The 26,581-nt window shown below is 33.9% G+C and overlaps 1 protein-coding gene across 1 annotated transcript in view; it reads right to left on the bottom strand.

Annotated features, from left to right (window-relative positions):
• Positions 1-4,343: 4,343 nt before the first annotated feature.
• Positions 4,344-26,581, bottom strand: part of LOC140436475 (RNA-binding protein RO60) — a 35,560-nt gene continuing 13,322 nt past the window's right edge. The window contains exons 5-7 of the mRNA XM_072525327.1: positions 25,233-25,576; positions 23,944-24,178; positions 4,344-19,115 (exon numbers count right to left, since the gene is read on the bottom strand). Coding sequence (XP_072381428.1) covers positions 18,983-19,115; positions 23,944-24,178; positions 25,233-25,576 — 712 coding nt within the window. The 3' untranslated portion in view covers positions 4,344-18,982. The remainder of the gene's footprint in view (positions 19,116-23,943; positions 24,179-25,232; positions 25,577-26,581) is intronic.

Raw genomic sequence — 26,581 nt, 5'->3', positions numbered from 1 at the left:
ATCTAAAAATAATACACTACACTACCATTTTACAGTGAACAATCAGCTATTGAAGGTGTGCAAGGTTATGTTTGTAAACACACTTTGTATATCTAATTTAGTAGTAGTAAATATGTTGAAAAAAATTGAGCCAGGAGGTTTAATAAAAGCTGATCAAAGAGGTAGACACACGCCAACCAATAAAACTCCTACCGAAACTATAAATAGTATACATCAACATATTAAATAATTCCCAAAATACGAGAGTCATTATTCCAGAGAAAGGAGTAAGAGAGATTATCTGGGCACAGAACTTACAATAGAAAAGATGTATCAACTGTACATTGATGAATGCAATGAAAGACTTCTAGATCCAAAGCTCAGAGCAAAAAAGTGGTTGTACGCAGATATTTTTAATAAAAACTTCAAGTTGTCGTTTAAACCGCCCGAAAGAGACATTTGCGATACATGCAGTACATTCACCACTCAATTAAAAAATAATCTTACTGCAGATGAACTAACCAGTGTACAGGCTGATTATGATGCTCGCCTAATTGAATCTAAAACTCGGTATAACTTAAAACAATTGGACTTTATAATAGCTAAAGAGTCACCAAAATACAAAGTACTATCTGGTGATTTGCAAAAATGTTTGCCTTCACCACTAACAAACAATTGCATTAGTTTCTACAAAAGGAAGCTTTGGATATTAAATTTTACATTACATGATGCCAGCGATTCTTATGTACAATGTATAATGTGGGACGAATCGAAAGAGGCCCGAGGTGCAAATGAAATTGCCTCGTCAATTTTGAAATGGGCTGAAAATACAATTCCAGGTAGTTATGGACAAAATAAAAATATAAGTATTATAATGTGCTATTTTTGAATACTGCAAATAAAGACGATCACTCAAAAGTTTTTACTGAAAGGGCACACACATATGGAAGCAGACACTGTTCATGCTTTATTTTCTTCTCTCCAATTTGGCCATTTTAACACCATGGGACTGACAACAACTAGTTAGGCAAACATCAGGTAAATACACAGTGCACAATATGGAACTTACAGATTTCAAAAACTTCAAAACGCTGTTTGATAAGAAATTGTCATCTAATCCTTCTTTTGTAAGTAGAAAAAAAAATCGGTTGCCTGTAAAGTCGGTTTTACGGGCGAAGATTTTACGTGACAACGTCTTTTTCTCGGTAGAATATTTATTGATATGAATATTATTAAATTGCACAATAGGAACAAGGAATTGAATGAAAATAAGAATTGCACAAATTTTAACTATAATTTATTTGAAAATGTTTTCGATATATCAATTAGTTGCGGAGATATCGATCATTGAAGTTATTGTTTGCTACCAGTATTTTATATATTTATTTTTTTCCGTTATAAAAAATTACGATTTCCAATTGTGTCTACCAAGTATGGTCACATGTATTTGCCTACATATTAAATAATAATAAGTACAGATAATGTTATGTGACGTTCACTTCTGATTATATATATTTTAATATTTTTAATTTTAAAGAATCAATTTGAAAATCAAAACACTTATTCAGATCGAAGGTTCAAATTTTTGCTAAATAAATTTGAAATTAATTAAAATTTGTAATTGTAAATGGTAAAGTTGAAAATTAAAACATTTACTAAAATTGGAATTTGAAATTCTTGCTAAACACAGTTAAATTCTAACTCCGCGCGTGGTGATTGGTCGGTTTAGTTCGTTTGTTTGGTCGCCCTGTTTTGACAGGTTAGAAGTTATAATTTGTTATTTTAAATGTTTGACTAGCAATACGCGCTGTTTCTTCTCAATCGACTGAATTACGATTGATTGTAGAGTGATTTAAACTAATAATTTACTTAACACTATCAACATTTGTCAATAGTATGACATAACCTATAAACTCAGTTTCTCAACTTTTGTGTCAATCTAACAATTAATCAATCAATCATAGTTTACGATAATGAAATATTAGTGTACAATTATTTACCTTTATTGTTGTAGTTGTTCTAAATGACGAATCTAAGCACTCCACATTTTCACTACAGACACAGCTGACGATACTTTAACCACACGTGTGAACTTGTATTATGACGCTTTCTCGGTTTTCCAACGCCAAGCACGCACCGATTCAACGCGCCTAATTCTCTAGTGCCGCGCGCAGCGGACCGATCATGTTTGAGTGGGAGAGAGACGCAAGGCATTCGCCGGTCCGGCGGGCCTCTCTCTCGTTCGGTGACTCACTGTAACAGACGTGAGCGGGCGTTACACTTTTTCTTGAATGACTCCGAGCCACAACCTAATTTAAGACGTTGTCACGTCAAAAAATGTTAATAAAGACCTTGTTCTACTGTCAACATGTATTTTCCTACAAGTCCAACAAGAACACATTGGAAAGTGCTTTTATAAGACCGATTTCAATAATCAAAATATGTACGAAGTGGACTTCATGAGGTATCGAAGACAGCAAGTAACGTTTCCAGCCCAATTAAATCAAGTCTCAGTAATCCCATTACCAATCACAAAACAAAAGTACAATGACTTAATTGCATTACTGCCTTTTGTTCCGTCAGTTTGTCATGCATTTTATCCAAATTTAACACATAGCGATGTAGTCACAAACGATTACCCACAAGAATATGAAATGGAGCATCTTTAACACTTTTGAAACTTGTCGTCTATAATTTTACTTAATTATTATAACATTATAATATTTACCTCTAATAAAATAATAGCATAGGCTGTTTAATGTGTTTGTATTGTTTATTTCGTAAAGACCTTAACATGCAATGCCACATTATTTAAAAAAGTTGTTAGAGGTAGACAACACTATGTCCAACTACACATTTTTAAAATTTTTTTAAATAATGAACAGTAAACCTCAGGTATATAACACTTCATGGAATGAAAAACGATTATACACACCACAATAATAATATATTAATCTTGGTTAAATATAAGAAACATTGGAGTATTTACTTATTACAAATTTAAAAACTGCTCTCCTGAAAAAGTAAGAAAATGGACATAGTGTCCTTTACCTCCGAGGTACCGATATATCTTCTGTCTCTCTCTCTTACTCATTATCTTACATATGTAATGATTTCACAGATTCACTCCCATACAAATTTTCAACGTGGAGCGCGCGTATAGAAGTATAACTTCAATAAATTCATTTTTTTTAAATATCGTTAATTTTTATTACGTCATTCAATGACAGAAATGACTACTATTATTTGATCAATGCGCATGATAACTTAAAAATAAAATAGAGACGTCTTAGAAACACCATAATATCCCAAAAACAAAATAAATTCATTCAGAGAATACTGTAACAACTACGAAATTTGAAATAAATCTGTCAAATTTTATCATTTTTGATTAAAGACAATTAACTAATATTCATTAGCAAACCAAGAAAAGAATAATTGACACTTTAAAATAAAATTCAGGTTAAAAATCAATAACAGTAACTATTATACACCTTAACTAGAAAAACAAAATCTTTAACCTTAAATTGTCTAAAAACTACTTTTTGGAGATGTTACATTATTCCGCGACGTGTGCGATATCTGATGAAGCTAGGACAAACTAAATCCTATATCAGATATGTGTAATGATGATTGCCTACTTTTAATTTAAATATCACATAAACTTGTTACATTTATACATTTGTGGGAACGTAAAATTCTTTGAATGATATATGGCCGTTGCAGAGACTGCGTGACAAACGAATGGAGGGGCAGATACAATAACGAGCTAGAGTCTTTATTCGGAAAAGAAAATCTAATCAGATATATAAAGGCCAATAGACTCAGATGGGCAGGGCATGTGATACGCAGTAACGACAATCGCCTTATAAACAATGTGTTCTGAGAAAGGCCAGAGGGAAGGTCTGTAGGGCGGCCTAGAAAAAGGTGGAAAGACGCAGTCAAAGAAGAACACATTATTGGCTAGTGTTACATTAAGACAGACACCTTCAGTTACATTATACACTACATAAATAAATAATATCAATATACTTGAAGTACAGATAAACGACATAGATGCAAGGTGGAGAACATCAAGGACTGGGTACGAAATAGAAAACTAGAATGGAATGATGATATAAGCCGAATGACAACAAATAGAGTAATAAAGACGACAAGAGACGGTTCCACAATAGTAGGAAGACCACGAAAACGATAGAACGATAACTTCAGACAGTCATGTCTACATAAAAAGAAAAAGTTGAATTTTGTCTTTTGAAATAATGTGTTAACAATCGTGTTGCCGTGTCTTGTACTCTTCTTGAATGTCAACTAGAGAATGGTGTCAGGTAAGGATCGAACATTGTAAAATCAAAACCAATACAAATACATAATCGTTTATTAGTCAACCTACTCTATGTTACATTATTAAAATAACACATACTTGTCCATTAACAAATACAAAACTAAAATATAAATCCCTAAAAGATTAAAAATAGTTACCACAATGCTAAATAACAGCCATAACTTCAACATAACGTTTATTAGTGACATACATATACCAGACCATAATTTTATGCGAACAGGATGATTACAATTAAATTCTAAAACTGTTGTTGAGCAAACGTGTTAATTGACAAAAATGGAATTTGATTTCCTTAAAAATAACAACTCCCTTTTTTTAACAAAAGAGTGAAGAAGAAAATCATCAGAATCAATTACAAACCGTAATTTTTATTTTCTTAATTTCATCAAAGGAGCCGTCCACTAGATGGCGTCATTGATGAATAAGTCCTTGGTTACAATAGTGACATAAAACCAGTTTCGCTTTTAACTATGGTTTTTCATCTTAACCCTTAACCGACGTCATGGAGTCCCTCGGACTCCGCAGTCATATTTTCCCCGCTATTGATCCAAACGAGTGGTATCGTACAGTACCTTCAGGTAGTAGGAAGATCTCCGTTATGCTTATGCGAAATCGAGATCAGTTGCGTAGAAGTTATCGAATAGAACACATTAGAGTCCGAGGGACTCTACGACGTAGTTTGTGATAGTTTTTATTTCAATGGCGGTTTCTAAAAGTAAAAAAAGTGTGCATCCAGACGATGCTAATTTTGAAGAAATTGTTGAGCGATCGCACGAAGAGGCCGATAGTGATTTTTCCGACCAAGACGATGAGGACACGCGAAACAGTAAACACGAAGAACCAATTTTGAGTGACCATAGTTCTGAGAGCGAATTTTATGCTAGCGATACTAACGACGGTCAATCGGACGAAAGTCAGGAGTCTGATGAAGATTCAATGAATGAAGTGGATCCAAACAGACGATACTTTTATGGAAAAAAATAGGTAAAAATGGACATGAATTGAACCTACTCCCAATATTAGAACACCTGCTTCTAATTGATTGAGATTACCTACTATCAAAGGATCTTTGACACAGATGGAACCAGTGGTGGCGTGCTTAAAATTTTTTCTAGAGATGTTGACATAGTTGTATATTACACAAATGTCAAACTGAGGGAATATCGCGACAATGACGGAAATCACAACCGCACAGAATTTAGAGACACCAATAATACAGAGATCAATGGATTTTTGGGCCTTCTGTTATTGACATCAGTCTTCAAGTCTAACCGTGAAGACATCAACGCACTGTTTGCTACTGTTGGTACGGGGAGAGAAATATTTAGAATGGCATTCTCAGCACGTAGATTTGCTCTACTGCTAATATGCCTACGATTTGATACATGAGAAGAAAGAGCGAATCGAGCTAAAACTGATCCAGCTGCCGCAATTTCGCACATTTTAAAGATATTAAACCAAAATTCTTACGTACTAGGTGCTAATACTGCAGTCGATGAAAGGCTAGTCGGTTTTCGTGGGCGACGTAGGTTTAAAATGTATATACCTAGTAAACACGAAAAGTATGGAATAAAGATTCAATGTTTAGCAGATGCTCGAACCCACTATGTATACAACACTTATATCTATTCTGGAAAAGCATCTGATGCATTAGAGGATTTAACTGCAGACTAAAAAAAACTCTCTATTCCCTCCCAAGCAGTGGTTCGCCTTTGCAAGCCGATCTTAGACAGTAATAGAAATGTTACAGGCGAAACTGGTACACTGGTACAAATATATCAGTGGAACTTGTAGATGTTTTATTAAATAATAATTTAACATATGTTGGCACTATAAAAAGGAATAAGAGAGAGAAATTTCTAAAGAGTTCCTACCATCTAGATCAAGATCTGTAAACTCAACTTTATACGGATTTACAAAAATTAAAACTATAATCTCTCGAGTGCCAAAGAAAAATAGGGATGTGCTTTTAATATCCTCGCTGCATCACACGAAAGAAGATGATATCGAAACTGGGTTACCGGAAATAAATGCCTTTTATAACAATACAAAAGCAGGCGTAGATTCAGTAGACGAAAAATGCACAAAATACTCGTGCAGTCGAAGAACGAAGCGCTGGCCAATGGCCATATTGTTTAGAATAATTGATATGAGTGCATATATTATTCACCAGGTTTGTGCCAACAGAACAAAATATACAAGATTAGAGTTTCTGAACATTTTGGCACAGCAATTATATGAACCACTTCTTCGAGAACGAGAAATTAACCAACGTCTTCCAAGAGAACTAAGACTCAGCATTCAAAAGGTGCTAAGAATAAATCCAACCGAAAATGACAAAACATACAGATACCTTACCCAGGAACGCTAGGAAGTACTGCTATTTATGTAACCCAAAATTGAAAAGGAAGACAAGTTTTCTGGGTATACAGTGTAAACAACCGATATATTTGCAATGGAGCAAAAAAATGTGTAAATAAGCGAGAAGAAATGTGATCAACTGGCCAATATTCAGGACTTGCACAATTTTTTTTAGAATAACTTTCTGTATGAAAAATATTATTTTAGTATTCAATATAGTTTTAAAAAAGTGTTTTTGAAAAAAAAAATGTTTATATAAAATAATTTGTTTTTTTATCGACGCAAACGCTGATAGCAGATTTTTCGGTTCATTAAATTTTTATTTTCCTATAAGTTGGCATTATTTTGTATTGTTCAACTTTTTATAATAAATATGCTTTCTTTAAATGTCTTTTTAACTTTCAAAACTCTAACATAACATTCAGAACACAAATTGTAAATTTGACAACATGGACTCCGAGGGACTCTACCACGTTGTTTGTGTAAAATTAATTCACCACGTTGGTTAAGGGTTAAAATGCATTATATACGTGTATTATTTATTACGCGTTTCTATAATAAAACAATAAAACGAATTCAGGTACTACAGAACAAGTTTCAATGAGTATTAAATGATTTTTCGTGTTTTCATTTCTTTATTTTTTTTTTGTAGTTCATAAGAATAAAGAAATTCGCTTAAATTAAGTAAACTTAAATCATCCTGTTTTATTGTATGTTTTTGCAGCTGCATATTCGTAAGTAACATATTTACCATAATCAAGACAGCTTTTTAATTGTTTTGACAAAAAACTTAATAGGACATATCACAAAATAAATGAATATATTAAGGAAAATGAAATAGGTTTATAAAGGCAAGAAAGATACTTAGAAGTTAGAAACGATGGAAACAAAATAAGAAATAAACAGGAAAAAAAGGAGATGCACTAATAAACTTTTTAGCTGTTATAAGAGAGAAAGAAAGAGAGCAAACTACGTATGTAGCAGTTTACTCCAAAGATAATCTCTATTTTTAGGCAAAAAATTATGGTATTTGTTTTATAATGTCAACAATAAGTTGCCAAAAGAATTATTACTGATCATAAAAAACATAAAATAATATAAAAAATAGTAATAATTCTTATTGTGCTAATTGTGTCCTTCGGTCGTAAAAATATCCTTGTTAGACCTGCCGAAAATGTGTCAACAGTTCATTAAACATCACAGTTATCTTTTTATTGAAATAAAAAATGCACCTTTCATAGAAGGTTTACTACAAACTAAAAAAGTAGACTTTTTACGACCAAAGAAATCATAAATGTTAGTTTCTTAATCTAAATCTAGATTATTACATGTTAGCTACATACTTATGAAAACTTGAAAAACATACGTTATGGCCAAAAATCCCTGAAAAATATTTTATTACAGAGAGATCAGTTGTCAATACATTATTTAAACTTGACAAATCTAAGGCGATTGAATTTTAGACGTGCGCTAAAACCAAAATCTTAAAAGGGAGCAAATTGAGCAAATATTTTTCCAAGCTGTAGCTTCTGTTCGTTTTGTCGAGCAATAAATAACCCGAGAATCAATTGAGATTAAAGAGCGTCCTGAGTGGTTTAACAAAAAAAACTAGCCCATCATTTTCAAAATGTAGAACCTTGTTAAATTATTACAATCATCTACCAGTTACATCAAACAATCTAACGCACATATGTGCAATACTTGCTCGCCATCTGTGTTCTGTGCCCAGAACTTTAAGCAGACCACATATCCAAAACCAACGTGGTTTCAACATTTTTTATTAACAGATTTCTACAGGAAGAAAGATTTTATTCTGTCAAGTACGGTTATGATTTAATTTTGACACAATTTCAAGTGATTTGATTTTGTCCCCGTTGCCGCCAAAATTTTTTAATTTTGATATTGATTTATCTTATCTGAGTTGTTTGGATTTTATAAATTACAATTGCTTTTTATCTCGAGACCTTGATCAAGATGTAAATGACTTAAAAAAAACATAAAAAAATTATGTAAATGAAGGACATCGATGTAAAAAAGGCAAAGAAAATTGGTGTAAATGTGAGAAAGAATGATCAGTTGAAAATTGAGTCGGTGGTAGATTGGTATTCACAGTAAAGGGACGAGCATAGCAAGAATAGAAATATTACCATACAAACTATGCTGCTACAATACGAATGTAAATAGGTACATTTTTACAGTGGTGAGACGTGAACTGTCACAAATACAACAATTCAGAGGTGGTAGGCATTCGTTACCAGATGTTTAAGAACAAATTTAAATGTTTATTGGCTAAACGTGATGGATGGTGTTCACAAATGGTAATAAAATACGATCCAGCAATGAACTATCATTCCCATTCGCTTTGTCCGAGATTATCCGAGAAGCGTTTGAGATCAAAAAATATCCTGAGTGTCTTAACCGAAAAATATTTATTATCTTTAAAATAAAGACCTTAAATGACTACAACAGTCTATTTTTTACACCAAACCAACCAGCCTTCAATCCTTGGTCGGTATTAGCGTACCTTGCGCAACCAGAGTGACCAGCACCAGAAGTATAAAAAGGCATTATTAGCACTATACAAAGCAATGTTCCTGTTTTAAAAACGTTTGGATCCAACAAACTAAGACCTCACATGAACTGACTGCCTAAAACCACTCCACATAGCTAAATAAATAGATATATATTCACAAAATACAGATTCGCTTTATTGTGGTTTGTTTGTTTGTTAAGTGTCAACAAAAAACTATCAGAATGACTACCAGATCATCATCAAAATGAATACCACTTTCAATCGCTACATTTACTACACTTAGTTGTTATCGGTTCCTCGCATAACCACAGCGACTACCACCTCTACCTTAAATGTAAAAGCGAGTCTCGATAGGAACGATCGATAGCCACGTTAGGACTGAGATCCTAAGCCAATACTAAGTTTTGAAGAAGATAAAACAGAGGATGTCAACAGAGGATACAGCTAAAATTGAGTTAAACGTGACTATTATTGTTGAATCGATCAATCACCTCAAACGTCTAGTAGATATGTCAAGTAGTAAATAGATTCACAGTATACCAGTTTTGAATTGAACCTTTAAACGTTGTTGAATAATGAAATTTGTAAATATCATGAAACGACAGCATTGTTAATAAAATAAAAAATAGCTAACAGTTACATAAGTGTATTAACCGCTACCTAAATAGTCTTATAGTAGTATTTTGCAGAAATACCTTCACAAATAATAAAATAGGTAAAAAATCATTGCTATTTCTGATTTACGGTATTCTAAATATTAATTTGAACTCACAAACATTATTCAAGTAATAACACCAAAAGGAAACTCATCAGATCATTGTAAAATGTTGGCAGAGAATATCCAAACACAGAGAAGCGACATAACGGTCCAAAAGCGTGTACCATTTTTGTATACGCATGCCCGATTCTGGTTGTTTAACTGTCAAAAACACGTGCTTATTCTTTAATTCTGGTTGTTTTCGATAGTCCTATGGTAAATACTCAACACAACAAGTGCATTTGACCATTTATATAATTTATTTATAGTTAAAAGTTTATAGTTATAGTTAAATATATAAGTTTATGTTATAGTTTATAGTTTAATTTATATTTAAAATGTCTGGATATATTTGTGCGATTCGCGGATGTTCATCTGTGACAGGAAAAGGAATAAGTTTATTTAGATTTCCTAAGAATAATAACAGGTAATTACTATTGCTTTGTAATTATTATTAGTTATTACATAATAGTATTGGTTAGACTTTCGAACAGTAAGCCCACGCCGACGTGTCTGTCCGAGCTATAAAAAATAAACTTTGGTCTGCCAAGGAATCGTTCAAAATGAAAACATTAAATTTGGTTTCAGTGCTATTTCTTTTATTGAAAGACGCAAGTCTCCGAAGGCTCAGGTCAAAAAATCAACAGATGGTGGCCGGGCTCGAAGACAACAATACGAATATAGTATTTTTAGGAAATAAAAATATATAGAGGGTTTTATACACGAGAATATTTGATTTAAGAGCGTAGGCGCAAAATTTCGGGCCAATGCTTTTTAAATGCATTCATTTTTTTAGAATCCTGAAAAAACTAATAAGTATTTTTGAAAAATTTAAAGGCAGAATGAAAGACTACATTATTACTGAGGGCCGAAAGGCCCTGAAAACTTCTATAATGTTTATTTTAATAAAATACAGGGGTGAAAAAAAAAAGAGAAAATTTAATGTAATTTTTAATTTCAAATATCTTATTCAAAAAAACTTTTTGTTTATTCTAAGGGACTTTCGACCCTCGGTAATAATGTAATCTTTCATTCTGCGTTTAAATTTTTCAAAAATATTTGTTAGTTTTCTCAGGATTCAGGAAAAAGTAACGCGCCACAAGACATACCTCTGGGGTGGTGTGGAAACTGTCTTCAAATTTGTTTTAAAAAAATTTCATTGTGTAACTCTTTAAGGACGGGTCACGTCAAAAGACGTTTTAGCGTAACTTCCGCGACAGCCGGGTGGCATCAGTAAATTACCTTTTGTAAATCAAAAATAATTTCCCCATTAAGAATGTCAACAAAAGCCGATCCTGCAGGTAACTATTTTTTCAGTGCAATATTTCATATTTATTGAAAGTCGACATAAATGCTCAATTTTATATAGTGTGATATGCCCACTGACTATTAATTTTCTGGTTGTTAGCCGTCATTGGCGGCTTGGCCACGTAACTTCAAAGGATTGTCGCTTCTCTGTGTTCGGTTATTCTCTGATGTTGGTAACATAATGTACACTCTCTAAATACCTTGTAAAAAGAACTGTTATAAGTGTAAATAAATTTGCAGTTTCATTATTTCTGCGCGTTCTGTTTTAGAATGAATTGATTGACTCGTCCATTGGGTAAGTTTGCTTTATATAATTTTGTCCTTCAGTGTCATTAAAAATTATAAGGCCCGATTTATCAGCGGATTTAGTAGTCAACCATTTTATAGGCCAGTGTATTATATCCGTATTAACCTAATAACTGTTCTTTACATAAGAATATATAAAAAAATACTATACTTCATTCCAACTAGTGATACAGAACATTTAAACATGGTCGATAAAACTTAAAAATCTATAGTCGATATAGGTATGTAGTATATTGTGACAATAAAGCAAACTGTTCTTCAAACAAAGATTCTCAACTGAAAAATCTTATAATACAGACACAAACCACGAAGATATTTTACTGGTCTCGCCAGTAAGGTGAAATGTCCTGCATTTTGTGTTAAATGATAATTAAAAATGGATAACTCATACAAAATAACACTGCAGTCTTGTGGACATTTTGAAGGCACGTGAACATTTTGTTACATGTTTTAATAATAAATTTAAAAGCATATTTGGGTTATTACCATACTTAAAAAAATATGAAAATAGCATTATTGTTATTCGAGTTATCAGATCATCTCCCTAGTGCTTAGTTTTGGACGAATCAAAGTTAACGAAATCCAAAGACCGAGAAGTTTCAAGATTCTTTTATAATAATAATAATACTCTCCCTATTAGTATGCACTAGTATGTATAACTAGACAAGTATACTAAATATAGTCAGAGGAAAGGTTTAGCCCGGAGGTTTCGATATGCAAGATGGCCAAAACATCGAGGTAATGGAAATAAACTAATGAAAACCGAACTAAATTCTGAGTTTGTGCGAAGAGTAAGACAGCTAAATCGGTCATATCTTAACAGCAAAAATGTGTGTAAGGCATTAAATACGTATGCCTGTTCCGCCCTTAGCTACTCATTTGGTATTATCAAGTGGTCAAAAACGGATATAGAAAGTCTCCAGCGAAAAGTAAGAACACTTATCACAAAGGCGCAAAAACACCATCCACGCAGTGCAGTAGAGAGAACAACATTACCGAGATATTTAGGGGGAAGAGGACTTAGGGACATAGGTGAGCAACTGAATAAACAGATTGTTACTTTAAGAACTTATTTTAAGGTGCAGGCTGAGACAACTACTTTGAGACGATACAACGCCGCTTAAATTGAGGGAACAAGAACAACCTCTGCATGGGCGACATCTCAATGAGATCAGCCAAGAATATGTGGACAATAGAGCGTCGAACTATTGGTTGACATCAGAAAAGATCTTTCCCGAGACTGAGGGTTTCCTACTTACCATTCAGGACCATCTTCCTTACTATCAATACGTCCCTGACAGAATACTTGAAAATGACAGCTACAAGCTATACTGGGACCGCACTGTGCTCACAGATCATTCAGTGGCACATAATAGACCGGATCTCATAACTTCCTAGGCAAATAACACTTATTGATGTGGCGATACCTAACACCAATAATTTGCGTGTTAAATACAACGAAAAAATCGCCAAATATAGAGATCTAGAAATACAAATCAGGAGACAATGAGGAATGGAAAGTACCCAGACAGTACCTATTATTCTATCTACTATTGGTGTTATTCCCAAAAACCTCCTAGCGAAAATAAAACAGCTGGGTCTAAATAAACATATCTATAAGGCCATGCAGAAAGCTGTACTCCTCGCGACGTCCAGATGCGTACTAAAATTTTTGGGAGATACTCCAACAAACCAAGTCACCTAGGGCTCGATAATACGGAAAGAGTCCCACCAGAGCTCAATCCTTTTGATACCGTAGGTATCTGGGATGAGTGAAGTTTCCCCTTAGAGGTAGTGTGAGCCGTATGGCTAAATCTGGGGCCTCCCTTTATACAGCCAGCACAGCTTTGGGATTATAGCAAAGTAATCTGCAATCGTTTGTGCCTACGGTAATCAAGGAAGATAACAAGGTCGGTGCTATGCTTCAACCGCCTATTTTTACCTTTAATTTTACCCAAGGTACTGATTTAATTCAGGCTGATTCGACATGGGGCCTGTAGATATTTTAAAAAATATCAAGATGTTTTCGCGGGCGCTGGGGATCAATCCTCGACCTTCTGCGAGATAAGCATACACTCTTCCGCCTGAGCTATCCAGCCCTAAGATTCTTTTATAAATTCTGCAAAAACGTATGTACTTATACTCAGCGAAGTGAGTGAACAACAGTTTGGATTCTAAAACAAACTGGAAACCTGGGAGGGTTGTAAACGTACAATCTACATGCTTGTTCTTCTACACAAAAGTTACGAATTTCGAAACAAAAAATTATCTCCGCTTTACAGATTTCGAAAAGGCGTTTAATGGCTTTAATGCCCACTAACCATAAAAGTGGACAATCTTTGAACAAGGATTAGAATAAAACGAGGAGTGAAAAAGGAGTTGAAGTTATTATTTAAAATTGAAGTTGACAGTGGTAGAGTCAAGGCGAGGGAAAATTTTTTGTAATCAAAAATAACGGTGTTTAATTAGTATATTAGTTAAGAGAGTGATGTAAAAATTGTGAATATTTTAATAAGAGTTATACCAAGAAGCCTACTTTCAGGACTCTTTTTAACCAAATACCCACATTTAAGCCACTCCGTAAACACTAGAGAGATATACCCGATTTTTGTGTGACTAGACGAAATTTTTTGTTTAAAAATAAACAAGGAAAGCATCTTAAAAATGACCCCAATTTTCTTGGGAGAAAACTTTAAATTGGGAATAAAAACTACATTATATCATTAAATAAGTAACAGTAACATAGATACTCATTTTTGACTAACTCGGTAAAGTTACATCCATTATTTTCTGTAGATTTTATTTCCAAGACATTTACAGTAATACTAGCGTAAAGAAAAAATTAAATAAAACTTTTTTGATACTATCACATAACCAAGAGTGTGCGTATAGATAACTTTATAAATATTTTAAGCATTTCCATCAGATTCAAGAAACGGCATAAAAGTTAGAATATATTATTTAATCTCATATTGTTAACGGCAGTATTCCGTCAAGGAACTAAATTATTTCAGGAACTGAAAAAGTGTGTGATAAACAATAATATTCCATATTATTTATTACTTATAAATTCGTTTCTACATGCTGAGAGATAGCGCATAAATTATTAATTTTTCATCTGTTTATCTTTCACACCGATGGACAGATATTTACAAATAATCATCGAGCAAAAAGACAAAAGAGGGAATCTAATCGTTATGAAAAGGAGACCAAAAAAGTGGCCTCTGATGGCGGACATATCCGGAAATGCGAATGCGCCAAATTTAAATTTTCTGACACTTTATTAACAGTAGCTATAAAATAGTTTTCAGAATGTGTCTTAGACGAGAAAATTTTAATTAAATATTAACGATAACAGTGTAAAATGTGAAACAATTGTTAAAAAACTTCAATATAAATAAGATTTCATGTGACAGTTGGGACAAATAATAACATAACCCAACTAAATTTGATTTCTTAAACAAGGAAAGACTCTCTTTCCTTGTTTAATTTGGCCTCTCAATATGGCACTTCCTGTCTAATATTTTTGCCCCCACTACCTTTACATTCCCTCTTTTGTCTTTTTGCTCGATGCAAATAATACACACCTTTAGATCCAACAAAAGAGAACGCCAGAAAAAAATAAAAAACGTGGGATCAGAGGTACAATCAAATATAGAGGATTTCGAAATAGATAGAGCTTTAAAAGATCTAAAAATAATAAAACGTCAAGAGACGGCCGTACAATTGCTGAGCTTTTTAAAACAAGCACGAGAATAACAATCCCACTACTAACAAAGCTATTTAGTAGATGTCTCCATTACAGCATAATCCCTAAAGACTAGAGCAGAGTCTAGTAATACTCCTACACTAAAAAAGGAACAAATGTTACCTAAATAATTATAGGCCTACATCGTTGCTCAGTAAAGTGTACAAACTGTCTATGATAATTAACAACTCAAAAAATGGATAATTGGAAGTTGTCCTCCTAATATATGGGGGACAATACTGGGGAACAATTTGAAACTCAATTTCTGTCGAGTTAGATTTTTTAGCTGTTTTCTATAGAATTAGGCGTGCTGATTTCAAAACTGTTTTTACTTTTAATATTAAAAGTGAAACTGGAACAAACCATGAAGTGGAGATATCCAGGAGTGGCTAGTATACCTTTTGAATACAAAGCACGTGGTGTTCGTGTGTATTAAGGTATAAAAAATGCTTTTTTAATAAGCATTTTTTATACCTTAATACACACGAACACCACGTGCTTTGTTTTTACTTTTCTTCTATCAAGTCACATTCGTTTTCTATGTGGGTGGGGCGCATGTTGGTGGGGAAATGACGTGCTGATAACTGCAACTGGTCTAGACTTGACTTTTCACGTGCTCACTTCACTTCAGTTACGTCTGTTATACCGTGGCGAAACTTTGTGTGTTAGTTACCAGCATTTATTATTTCGTTACTTAAGTGTGTAGAAATACTTAATGAACTTACTTAAGTGACCTACTTAGTGTGTTTGAACTGAAACCTTTCCTTATGGCTACCTCTGCTCCTACACGTCGTAAGTGCGAAAACAGCCCCGATTCGTTTTGTTATATATGTGGCAGTTTTATCATCCCAATCAAAGGACAAACATCAGTACATTCGCCAGACAAGCATATTTTGCCTATTTTAAAGTGAGACTTGGTGATCAAGATAAAGCATGGGCACCTCATAAAGTGTGTAAACAGTGTGTTGAGGATTTACGGGTGTGGACCAAGGGAACACGTGCTAAACTTCCATTTGGTATACCTATGATTTCTCGCGAGCCCAAAGATCATTCAAGTGATGTATAGTGAAAACATCAGGATATAACAAGAAAAACGAATGTAAGATAGAGTATCCTAGTTTACCGTCAGCTATACGCCCAGTGCCGCATTCAGCCGAAATCCCCGTGCCAGTTTTCAATGAATTTCCCTCTTTGGAAGAAGGGGAATACGGATTTGGTGTAAATGAAAGCGACTCCAACGATGAAGATTTCGAAATTGAAGATGAATCCGTACGTAAGGGATTAGAGCAGCAAGAGCTAAACGATTTGGTACGAGATTTGGGACTATCCAAAAAAGCTTCAGAGCTCTTAGCATCACGACTCAATGAGAAAAACTTGCTTGAAAAGGGAGCCAATGTATCCTATTTTCGAACACGAGAAAGGGCATTTCTGCAATACTTTCAAAGTGATGGTGGATTTATGTTTTGCCATAATGTAAGTGGTTTAATGGAGGAATTGGAAATTTCAAACTATAACGCAACCGACTGGCGACTGTTTATAGATAGCTAAAAGCGGAGCTTGAAGTGTGTTCTCCTCCACAATAGAAATTTATTTGGTTCAGTTCCAATTGGCCATTCAGTCTGTTGCAATATCACATGCACCAATGGATCATTTGTGTTGACCTTAAAATGGTCTGCTTTTTTCTTGGTCAACAACGTGGATACACAAAGTATCCCTGCTTTCTGTGTATGTGGGACAGCAGAGCTCGTGTGCAACATTGGGTTGCACAGCCACTTGTCGACAGAAATAATATTATATTTCCACCTCTGCATATAAAATTAGGTCTCAGAAGCAATTTGTTAAAGCTTTGCCAACTGAAGGAGACTGTTTTAAGTATCTCGTATCGAAATTTCCTAGCCTGTCATTTGAAAAGATAAAGGCCGGTGTTTTTGATGGTCCACAGATTCGACAGCTTCTTACAGATAAACATTTCGTGGTAACACTGTCAGAAATTGAAAAGAATGCGTGGTTGGCATTCAAAAACATTGTTAAAAACTTTCTTGGAAATACACGAGCAATGAATTACGCAGACATTGTCCAGCAACTCTTGGATAGCTTCCAAGAGCTAGGGTGCAACATGAGCATTAAATTGCATTTTTTACATAGCCCCCTTGCTAATTTCCCGGACAATCTTGGTGCGGTGAGTGATGAGCAGGGTGAGCGTTTCCATCAAGATTTGAAGGTCATGGAAGCACGATATCAAGGTAGATGGGACGTACATATGATGGCTGACTATTGTTGGAGCATCAAGCGCGAATGTACACAAACTGAACACTCCAGAAAAAGCTGTAAAAGCAAATTTTTGTCTTAATTTGTAAGTACTCTTCACTAATTAAACAATTTTATTTATACGAACTCGATTTAACTTGCATTAAATGTTTCGTAAACTGTAGATTTGGTACGTTTTATTTTATGTTCTTTTATATGCATGATTTTTGAGGATACCCTGTAGTTTAAAAAGTTGACGTGATAGACAAGATCTGAGGTTATTCTCAGATTCAGAGGACACAAATTAGTGAAAAAAAAGTGTCAGATCTAATTCAACAAAAAATGTGTTCCCCAGGGTAATCCTACTCCTCTCTATACTCATTTTTGATTCCTCCTAATAATCCTCCTTACACTCACGTATGGTTCACAAACGTGGACACTCACCAAGTCTAATATGGATAAAATAGTAAAAGCATAAAGAGCGATGGAAAGATCAATGCTCGGGGTGAGACTTATAGACAAAAAACAAACAAATGGATTAGAAGCAAAACCAAAGTAAAAGACGCAGGAGAACATGCTGCCAAATTAAAATGGAACTTGGCAAGACACAATGCCTGACTGAAGGATAAAAGATGGAACCACGAAATATAACATGGTTAGGAAAGAGAAGCAGAGGAAGACCACAAATGAGATGGACTAATGACATTAAGAAGATTGGAGGATATAACTGGAAGCACGTGGCGCAAAATAGAAGACACTGGATTAATTTGGGGGAGGCCTATGTCCAAAGTTGGATTACTTAAGCCTGAAGAAAAAACAAAGAATAAGCTGGCTTCCGCAAAGGATATAGTACATCAGACCACCTGATGACAATGAGAAAATTGATAGAGAAGGCAAATGAATACCAACTACCAATATTTTTTGGCTTAGTAAACTATGAATATGCATTTGAAAGTATCGAGATGTGGGTCATGGTAGAAGCTATTAATAATTGTAGAATAGATTAAAAAATTGAATAGATTAAAAAAAAATGAATTTAGAGATGACACATTTTAAAAATGTTTTTATAAATATTTAACTAATTCTGATGCCATTACCCAAATCTCTCACACTAAAAATAAAAATTATCGATTAAACAGAATGAAATCTAATAAAAAATGTATATTTCTCGGTGCCAGAGTAAATTCTCTACTAATTCAACTACTGTCTGATACAGTAAAGAAAATAGAACGTTACTAAAATAATACACCTGTCTCTTAAATCTCATGGAAATTTCCATATATCACTATCAGGTTTAATGATTATTAAATGTTTTTTCGTAGTAACAAAAATAGAAAAATAATTTATGAACACTTCTGAACGGATGGATGTACTCAGTTTTGATTCGATTTAATCGAGTTAGCAAAAATGTCCACGGCTGAACGCTTCTATTACCTTGGGCATTTCTGAGTCCAATCCTGCGATGTCTAAAATATTGGCAGAGCCATCGGCTATAGTCAGCTTAGTCGACGTAAAGCAAACGTTAATTAACCTGAAATAAAGCATAGAACATATTATCTTATTGCAATTACTATTTTTACTGGGAATAAGCCACAATTTAAGTTTAAAATAAGTTTATTTTTAGCGTTTCGATTTCCAGTTCGGAAATCGTTCTCAAAATATAAAACATTAATAAATTAAACAATTTTTTTGTTACTTGGTCCAAAATTCTTCTAATAATTTAATTTTATCTACTGTCAACGCCACTTAAGTTGGCGAGGCACACAAACACAAAATTGAAGTCCGCTTAGGGTGGATTAGGTGGCTGTCATCAGTCTCCTCCCAGTAATCAGGTCAACAAAAAAGTGAAGTGCGGCTGTTATTTTTCAGACTTCTTTTTATTTTGCATAGTCAAGTGTGTCTGTGGCAGTTTCTTTAAATAATGGCGTTAAAAAGTACAGTAGACTCCCTCTATAACGAGAACTGAAATGGCAGACTAATTACCTCGTTATAAGCGGATCTCGTTATATCCAACAACAATAATACTGTGCATACATATGAATATGTAATTTTCTAAAACATTAACTTTCTATCGTGAAGCCATTCGGAGCAATATAAGATGCCAATAAATATTGTTTGAATGGCGTTTTTGAAAAAAAGTTGTTTACTTTTATTGTCAATGAAATACATTAAAACAAAAAAGAGTTGTTTACTTTTATTGTCAATGATATACGTTAAAACAAAAAATCTGTATTCTGTAAATCTGTATAAAGCGTATTTTCAAGAATAACATAATGCAATTCTGCAATTGGAAGAAGTCTGTCATTTTTGACTGCTTTAAATTGTCCAGTATTCTATCTATCATATTTTCTAAAGATGTGAAACAGTTTTATGCTTCTTCATTTGCGTTTTTTCTTTGGATAAAGTTTCTGACAACCTTTAAAATACTTTCCACATCTTGTCTATTAGGACCTATATTATTAGGTGTGAATGGTCAAACCCCTACAATGACACTTGTGAATCATAAATTGTAAATTTCCGACTAAGAATCATAAATTGTAAGAAGTTTATTGCGGACGGCAATTAAAAAGGGTATTTATTTATAGCTACGGTCGGGCCAAAACGTAAAAAAAACACGTTTTTCAATCTTATTTTCTCTCGTTATAAGCAAATTTACCGCGCTATAGAGGGTTATAGTTCAATAGAAATTTCACGTTACATCTAATGTACCTCGTTATAAGCGAAAACTCGTAATAACCGTGTTCGTTATAGAGGGAGTATACTGTAATAGAAAGACTAATTCTGTTATTAATGGACAATATCGTGAGATCATGTATAATATGTTTAATTATTTCAAAAATTTTAAGCTCGAAGCAAATACCTTGAAAACTGTGAAAGAACAGCTAAAGCAACAGGTAAGTTTGTACAATAAATTAATTTTAATTCGCTATCAAATGAACTGAAAATAATCGAGAGTTTTTAACTTTTCCTTTATATTTTATTAGTCATATCTGCTTAATTCATTCTCTTTTAGTTGTAGAAAGTACTTTCGTGGTTGTATCATATGGCATTCTTCTTTTTCATGTGCCGTGCTCGATTATCGAGCGTTTGCTATCAAATTGGCTATAGTAATTTTGTTGACGGCAGCTCGGAAAAGGGATGCAGAGGATCTGTTAAACCATTCTCTCTACTCCATGACGTTCTTCTTCGACCTGTCCACTCTTCTTCCATCTACCTTGCCTTGTATTATTAAGTGGAGTATATTATATATCTCTGGGTGTCGCATAACATGGCCAAAATATTCAAGTTTGCAACGGCATAGCTTTTTAAATAAACATATTTGCAAAAAATTGTGAAATTATAATTATTGTATGTACATCGGTCTTACTCTCGATAATTGAAAGATATTTTTTAACATACTTAAATTATTACACCTATTAGCACATGAATATATTGTGTACTGTCTTTCGGTATGGCAGTAAATATAGACTTTTTTATACTTACATACTAGATAAAATGAATCACTATAGTTACTTTTACAGGAATTTCCATCAGAACAATCGAAAGGATAACAAGAGAGGCAAAATGTTCTTTGAAAAATACCGATAGAGTTCAGTTTGCCAGTTCAGGCAAAAAACGAGTAAGGAGATAAATCATAGATTTGCCGGAATACCAAACAAGAGACATTCGCAGAATAATCTACGATTTTTATAAAACAGTCAAATGTCGGGTTACGGTAAAAAAAATTAAAACAAAAAATTCATAGCGATTTGGATATTACAATTGCACAGACATCTCTAAGGCGACTTCTACGCAAAATGCAATTTCGTTGGCGGAGAACCGAAAATTGCTTATAGAAAAAAGTGAAATACGAGCTTTGAGAATAAAATATCTCAGGCAAATCAAACATTTTCGTACTCAAAATAGGCCAATTGTGTATGTTGACGAGATTTACTTACACAGCGTGTAAGTGTAGTCATACTTCTTCGAAGAACTGGACTGACGAATCAACAAAGGGATTATTTTCTAATATTTCCAAAGGTCAACGACTAATAATAGTACATACCGGTGGAGACATGTGATTCATTAAGAATGGATTATTAAATAAATATTAAAAATATTAAATAAAATTTCTTTAAGTCGATTATGCTGCACTCTGTCAAATGCCTTCTCAAAATCAATGAAACAGGCATATACTTCCTGATTTATATCTAAGCATCTCTGCGAAAGAACACTTACTGCAAACAGTGCATCTCGTGTTCCCGGTCCTTTCCTAAATCCCATTTGTGTATTACTTATGCCTTCATCTAATTTCTTATGTATTCTATTGTGAATTACTTTTAAAAACAATTTCATGACATGACTCATTAAGGTTATGGTGCGATGTTCATTGCACTCCGTACCATCCTGACTTAAACCCGATTGAACTTATATGGGCTACAGTCAAAAATAATGTAAGCCAGAAAAACGTTTCATTTAAAAAAGAGATATTATAAACCAGTGGCTTTCTATTTAAATTGACTAAAAAAATAATAACAATTTCATCTTTCTAATGATATATTAGCTTGCGAAAAATATTACTACTTTTTTAATTGTGTAATAATTATTTGAATTATACTGTTACGCCACTGAAACTACTTATCAGAAATAGTAAACCAATAGGAGAATCATGGGGCGTAAACATAATCTATTTCTCAGTGCTCAATTACGACGCTATTTTCGTCGCCAAGTTAACTGGCGTTTGCTGTATGCATAGATAAAATCCATGCCAGGTTAAGTTATATATTATGTTTTTATGAGATTAAGCCACAATTACTGGTTGTAATTGTAATGAAAAACACATTTTTAATTAACTAATATTTGACGTGTGGATTTCCACTCCGGAAGCTGTGAGGTATGGCCACTGAAAGAAAGAACACTGGCAACGCTGAAAGCGACGGAAATGGATTTTTGGAGAAGAGCTGCAGGAAGATCTAGAAGAGAAAGGATTATTAACGAACTTTTTTTTTTCTTCATGTGCCGAGCTCGGTTATCGAGCGTTATCAAATTGGCTATAGTAATTTTGTTGACGGCAGCTCGGAAAAGATGCAGAGGATCTGTTAAACCAATTTCTCAGGTTTCTAAGCCATGACGTTTTTCTTCGACCTAGCCCTCTTCTTCCGTCTACCTTGTCTTGTATTATTAAATGGAGTATATTATATCTCTCTGGGTGGCGCATAACATGGCCAAAATATTCAAGTTTGCGTTTTTTAACTGTTTGACGACTTCCGTAACTTTTCCCATCCGATGCAAAACAACTTCGTTACGAACTCTATCCACCCAACTTATTCGTAGGATTCTCCAGATTTCAAAGGCTTCCAGTTTCTTGAGAAGTGTATCCGTCAAAGTCCAACCTTCGACACCATACAAAAGAGTAGAGAACACATAACATCTCACTAATCTAATTTTCAGACTTAAAGTAATATTCGTAATATCCGTATTCTAATTTCTTTGCTCATGTCCCAGTTCTCATTTAGATTACAACCAAGGTAAGTGATACTGTTAGTTCTCTCCAGTGGTTCACCATAAGCTGTTACCACTTCCGGTTGTATTGGCGTTTTACTGACGACCATCACCTTTGTCTTTGCTGTGTTTAGCTTAAGGCCATATTCATCACACGTTGTGGTAATCCTATTAATTAGATGTTGAAGTTCTTCGTAATTGCTTGCAATTAACACTGTGTCATCCGCATATCTCAAATTGTTAATATTGACGCCATTCATTTTTATACCACATTGAACGCATTAGAGAAATAATGGGAATCAAACGAACAATCACAGATGATTTAACAACAAAACAACTTATCTGGTTCGGACACATAAACAGAATGGATGAACAACGAATACCAAAAGAAATATTAAAATCCACTAGGAAACTAAGTTCCTATAGCTGGCTGTATAGCATGTATCACAAAATTTTTATTTCAAATCCTTTATAAAAGTTATATAAATATACCTTTATTTTATATTAAATTATAAATAATTAAAATATAAATTATTTATTATATACTTACCTTTTATAAAGGATTTGAAATAAAAATTTTTTGAAATATTAAAATGGAAAGAGAAATCGAGGCAGAGCGAGAAAAAGTTGGAGCGAAGGAATAAATAAAAAACTGAGAGAGACTTGCGCACCGCAACTCACAGTTGCGGTGAGGTGTTGCGGGTAATTGCAAAACCAATTGACATTAGCCAGAACACGGTGAAAAATAATGTTTACCAATGTAAAAATATTGAAAAAGTGGTAAAAAAATGTTGACACATTAAAGAAATATTTAAGATAAGATCTAACATTAAGATTTTTAATAGGGTTATAAAAGTACAAAAAAGATAAAAACTTACTTTGCATCTGGTAACGCAAGCTTTTGTCTGTACTTCTTTAAAACGTCGACAGGCTTCTTCATCGTGTCCTTCACGTCCTTTGGAATGGTAGAGTGGTACTCGTAGTGATGTATGAAATTGATAAACACATCGAATTTCTTTTTATTTTTACTGGCCCATTCGATTGGAGAGGACACAAGTAAATATTCGTTTTCGTTCTCTTTAATCTTCTGAACATATTCGTGGATTTGCGATTCTACAAGATATATTATAACAGATAAAAATATGACTTAGACTCTATCTTTAAAACGAGACTACTTATGTTTATAAACAAATTAGCTGGGAATTAAAAAAAATTACTACTTTTTACATAATCTTCCCAGAATATCAGTTTTGAATTGACTACTTCTTATCACACGGTGTGCCTATATGTTTTTGCATTGACTCGACTCAATCTCACCCGTCACGAAACGCTTACAGTTTTATATGTACGTAGCCGGCATTTAACTGTGTAAGCTGGATAAATTTGTGGTCCGTTTTAATAGAAATGGGCACACCAATGCACCTTGAGACACTTATTAAAAATCTGTACCAGTCCTATATAGCAACAGTACGACTAGATCAGAAGTTCTTAAACAAATTCAAGACCGAGAGAGGTGTTAGAGAAGGATGCGTGTTGTCACCTAACTTAAGCAACATTTATGGTGAACATGTCATGAGGATAACTTTAGATGGATGGCCGGTGGAGTAACAGTGGCTGGTAGGAAAATCTCCAATTTAAGATATGTTGATGACACTACACTTATAGCAGCAAATGAGCAAGAAATGTTTAATCTCCTGCGAAGAGTTAAGTATGAAAGCAATAAAGTTGGTCTGAAAATCAATAAAGCTAAGACATAAATAATGGTGGTTGACAGATTCCACACTATTTAAGTGACTAACATGTTACAGGAATATCACATCCAGAATACAGAGAGAGAGAGAGAGAGAGAGAGAGAGAGAGAGAGAGAGAGAGAGAGAGAGAGAATAGAGGGAGAGAGAGAGGGAGAATAGAGGGAGAGAGAGAGAATAGAGAGAGAGATAGAGAGAGAGAGCAACAGCAGTACTTCATATGATCGCCACAGAAAATGGAAACTTCTTTCCTGTAGACTTCAAGGAAATTTAGATAATGGAAGACATTCTCTAAATTATTTAAATTAAAAATCAGGTAACGAACTGCACAAAAGTATTTCTATAAAAGGAATAAGTTCCAACTAAAATCTCACTTAAAAAAATACCATTTGTTTTACGTTTACTAAATTTTTACTTACTTTTATCCATGGGAATAACTTCAATATCAGTCTCTTTGAAAACAGCCACAGTTACATGGTTCTCTGTCCTCAAAAAGTACCAAAGAAAAGCGGCAGCAGCTTCCACACTTGATATGTTTCTATTGCCAATACATGCAGTATCCATCTTGTTAGTGGCGTCTACAGTGATCAAGAATCGCTTATTAACACCTTTAACGTTATTGATTGATATGTTCATGCACTTTTGTATGGTATTGATGAAGGTCGGGCTTTTTATTTGAACCGGTGCTTTATATTTCGCTAAATCTTCTTCGGATACATTTTTTTCGGCTACCAAGTGATGCAATAGTTTCGGATCTAAAGGTCTGTAAAATATGTAATTAAGTAAATCATATTTAAATCAAATTGCAAAGATAAGTACAAGGCGATATAAGCAGGGGGATATTAAATACGGCATTTTTACCATAACATCACATTTATCATCATTATAACAAATCTGATCCGGCACAGTGACGTTGTATTGTCATGTACTACATAAAAGTTGTCATAACGCGGTTTTTCGTGAACTTGATTTCAGAAATTTTAGTTGGTATATATGCTTGGTATAAATCACATGTTAATTGCAAATGTCAAATGTCAAATTAATCACATGTTCTTCTGGTAGACTCGACTGTCGTATTGACATTGTTCAAAATCGAATTATTTCTTACAACATTTGCTGGGAATAGACATTAAAATGGATGGACTGGATCTGGACAGTTTACGAAAGATAAGATTACTATGTATTACTCGTGTAGTGACCCAACAGATAGACATCACCGACATGGAGTGGCTATTGCTCTTGACAGGTAGATCAGTAAATCGGTGACAGATTTTGTTCCAATTTCCGAACGAGTCATGTTGATCAAAATGACAGGCAAACCAGTAAACATAAATGTGACACAAGCATATGCACCAACAGCAGATAAGTCAGAAGAAGAAATAACTAAGTTCTATAAAGATCTAGAAAAAGCAATAAGACTAACAAAGAAAGAGGACATAAACATAATAATGGGCGACTTTAACGCCAAGGTGGGTAAAGGAAGATATGAAGACATAATTGGAGAGTACGGCCTTGGAGTTAGAAATGAAAGAGGCGACCTGCTGTGTGAATTCTGCCAGGAGAACGGTTTTGTCGTCATGAACACATGGTTTCAGCTCCCACCTCGTAAGTTATATACTTGGAAATCACCAGGAGACCGTCCAAATCGAATAATTAGAAACCAAATTGACTACGTTTTAATAAACAGAAGATTTCGTAACGCTATCAAAAGAATCGCAGCATATCCAGGTGCTGATATTACATCCGATCATAATCCGCTAATAGCAGA

Source organism: Diabrotica undecimpunctata, chromosome 3, assembly GCF_040954645.1.
Source record: "Diabrotica undecimpunctata isolate CICGRU chromosome 3, icDiaUnde3, whole genome shotgun sequence".
Lineage (NCBI taxonomy): Eukaryota > Metazoa > Arthropoda > Insecta > Coleoptera > Chrysomelidae > Diabrotica > Diabrotica undecimpunctata.
This window is presented reverse-complemented; position numbering and strand designations above follow the sequence as displayed.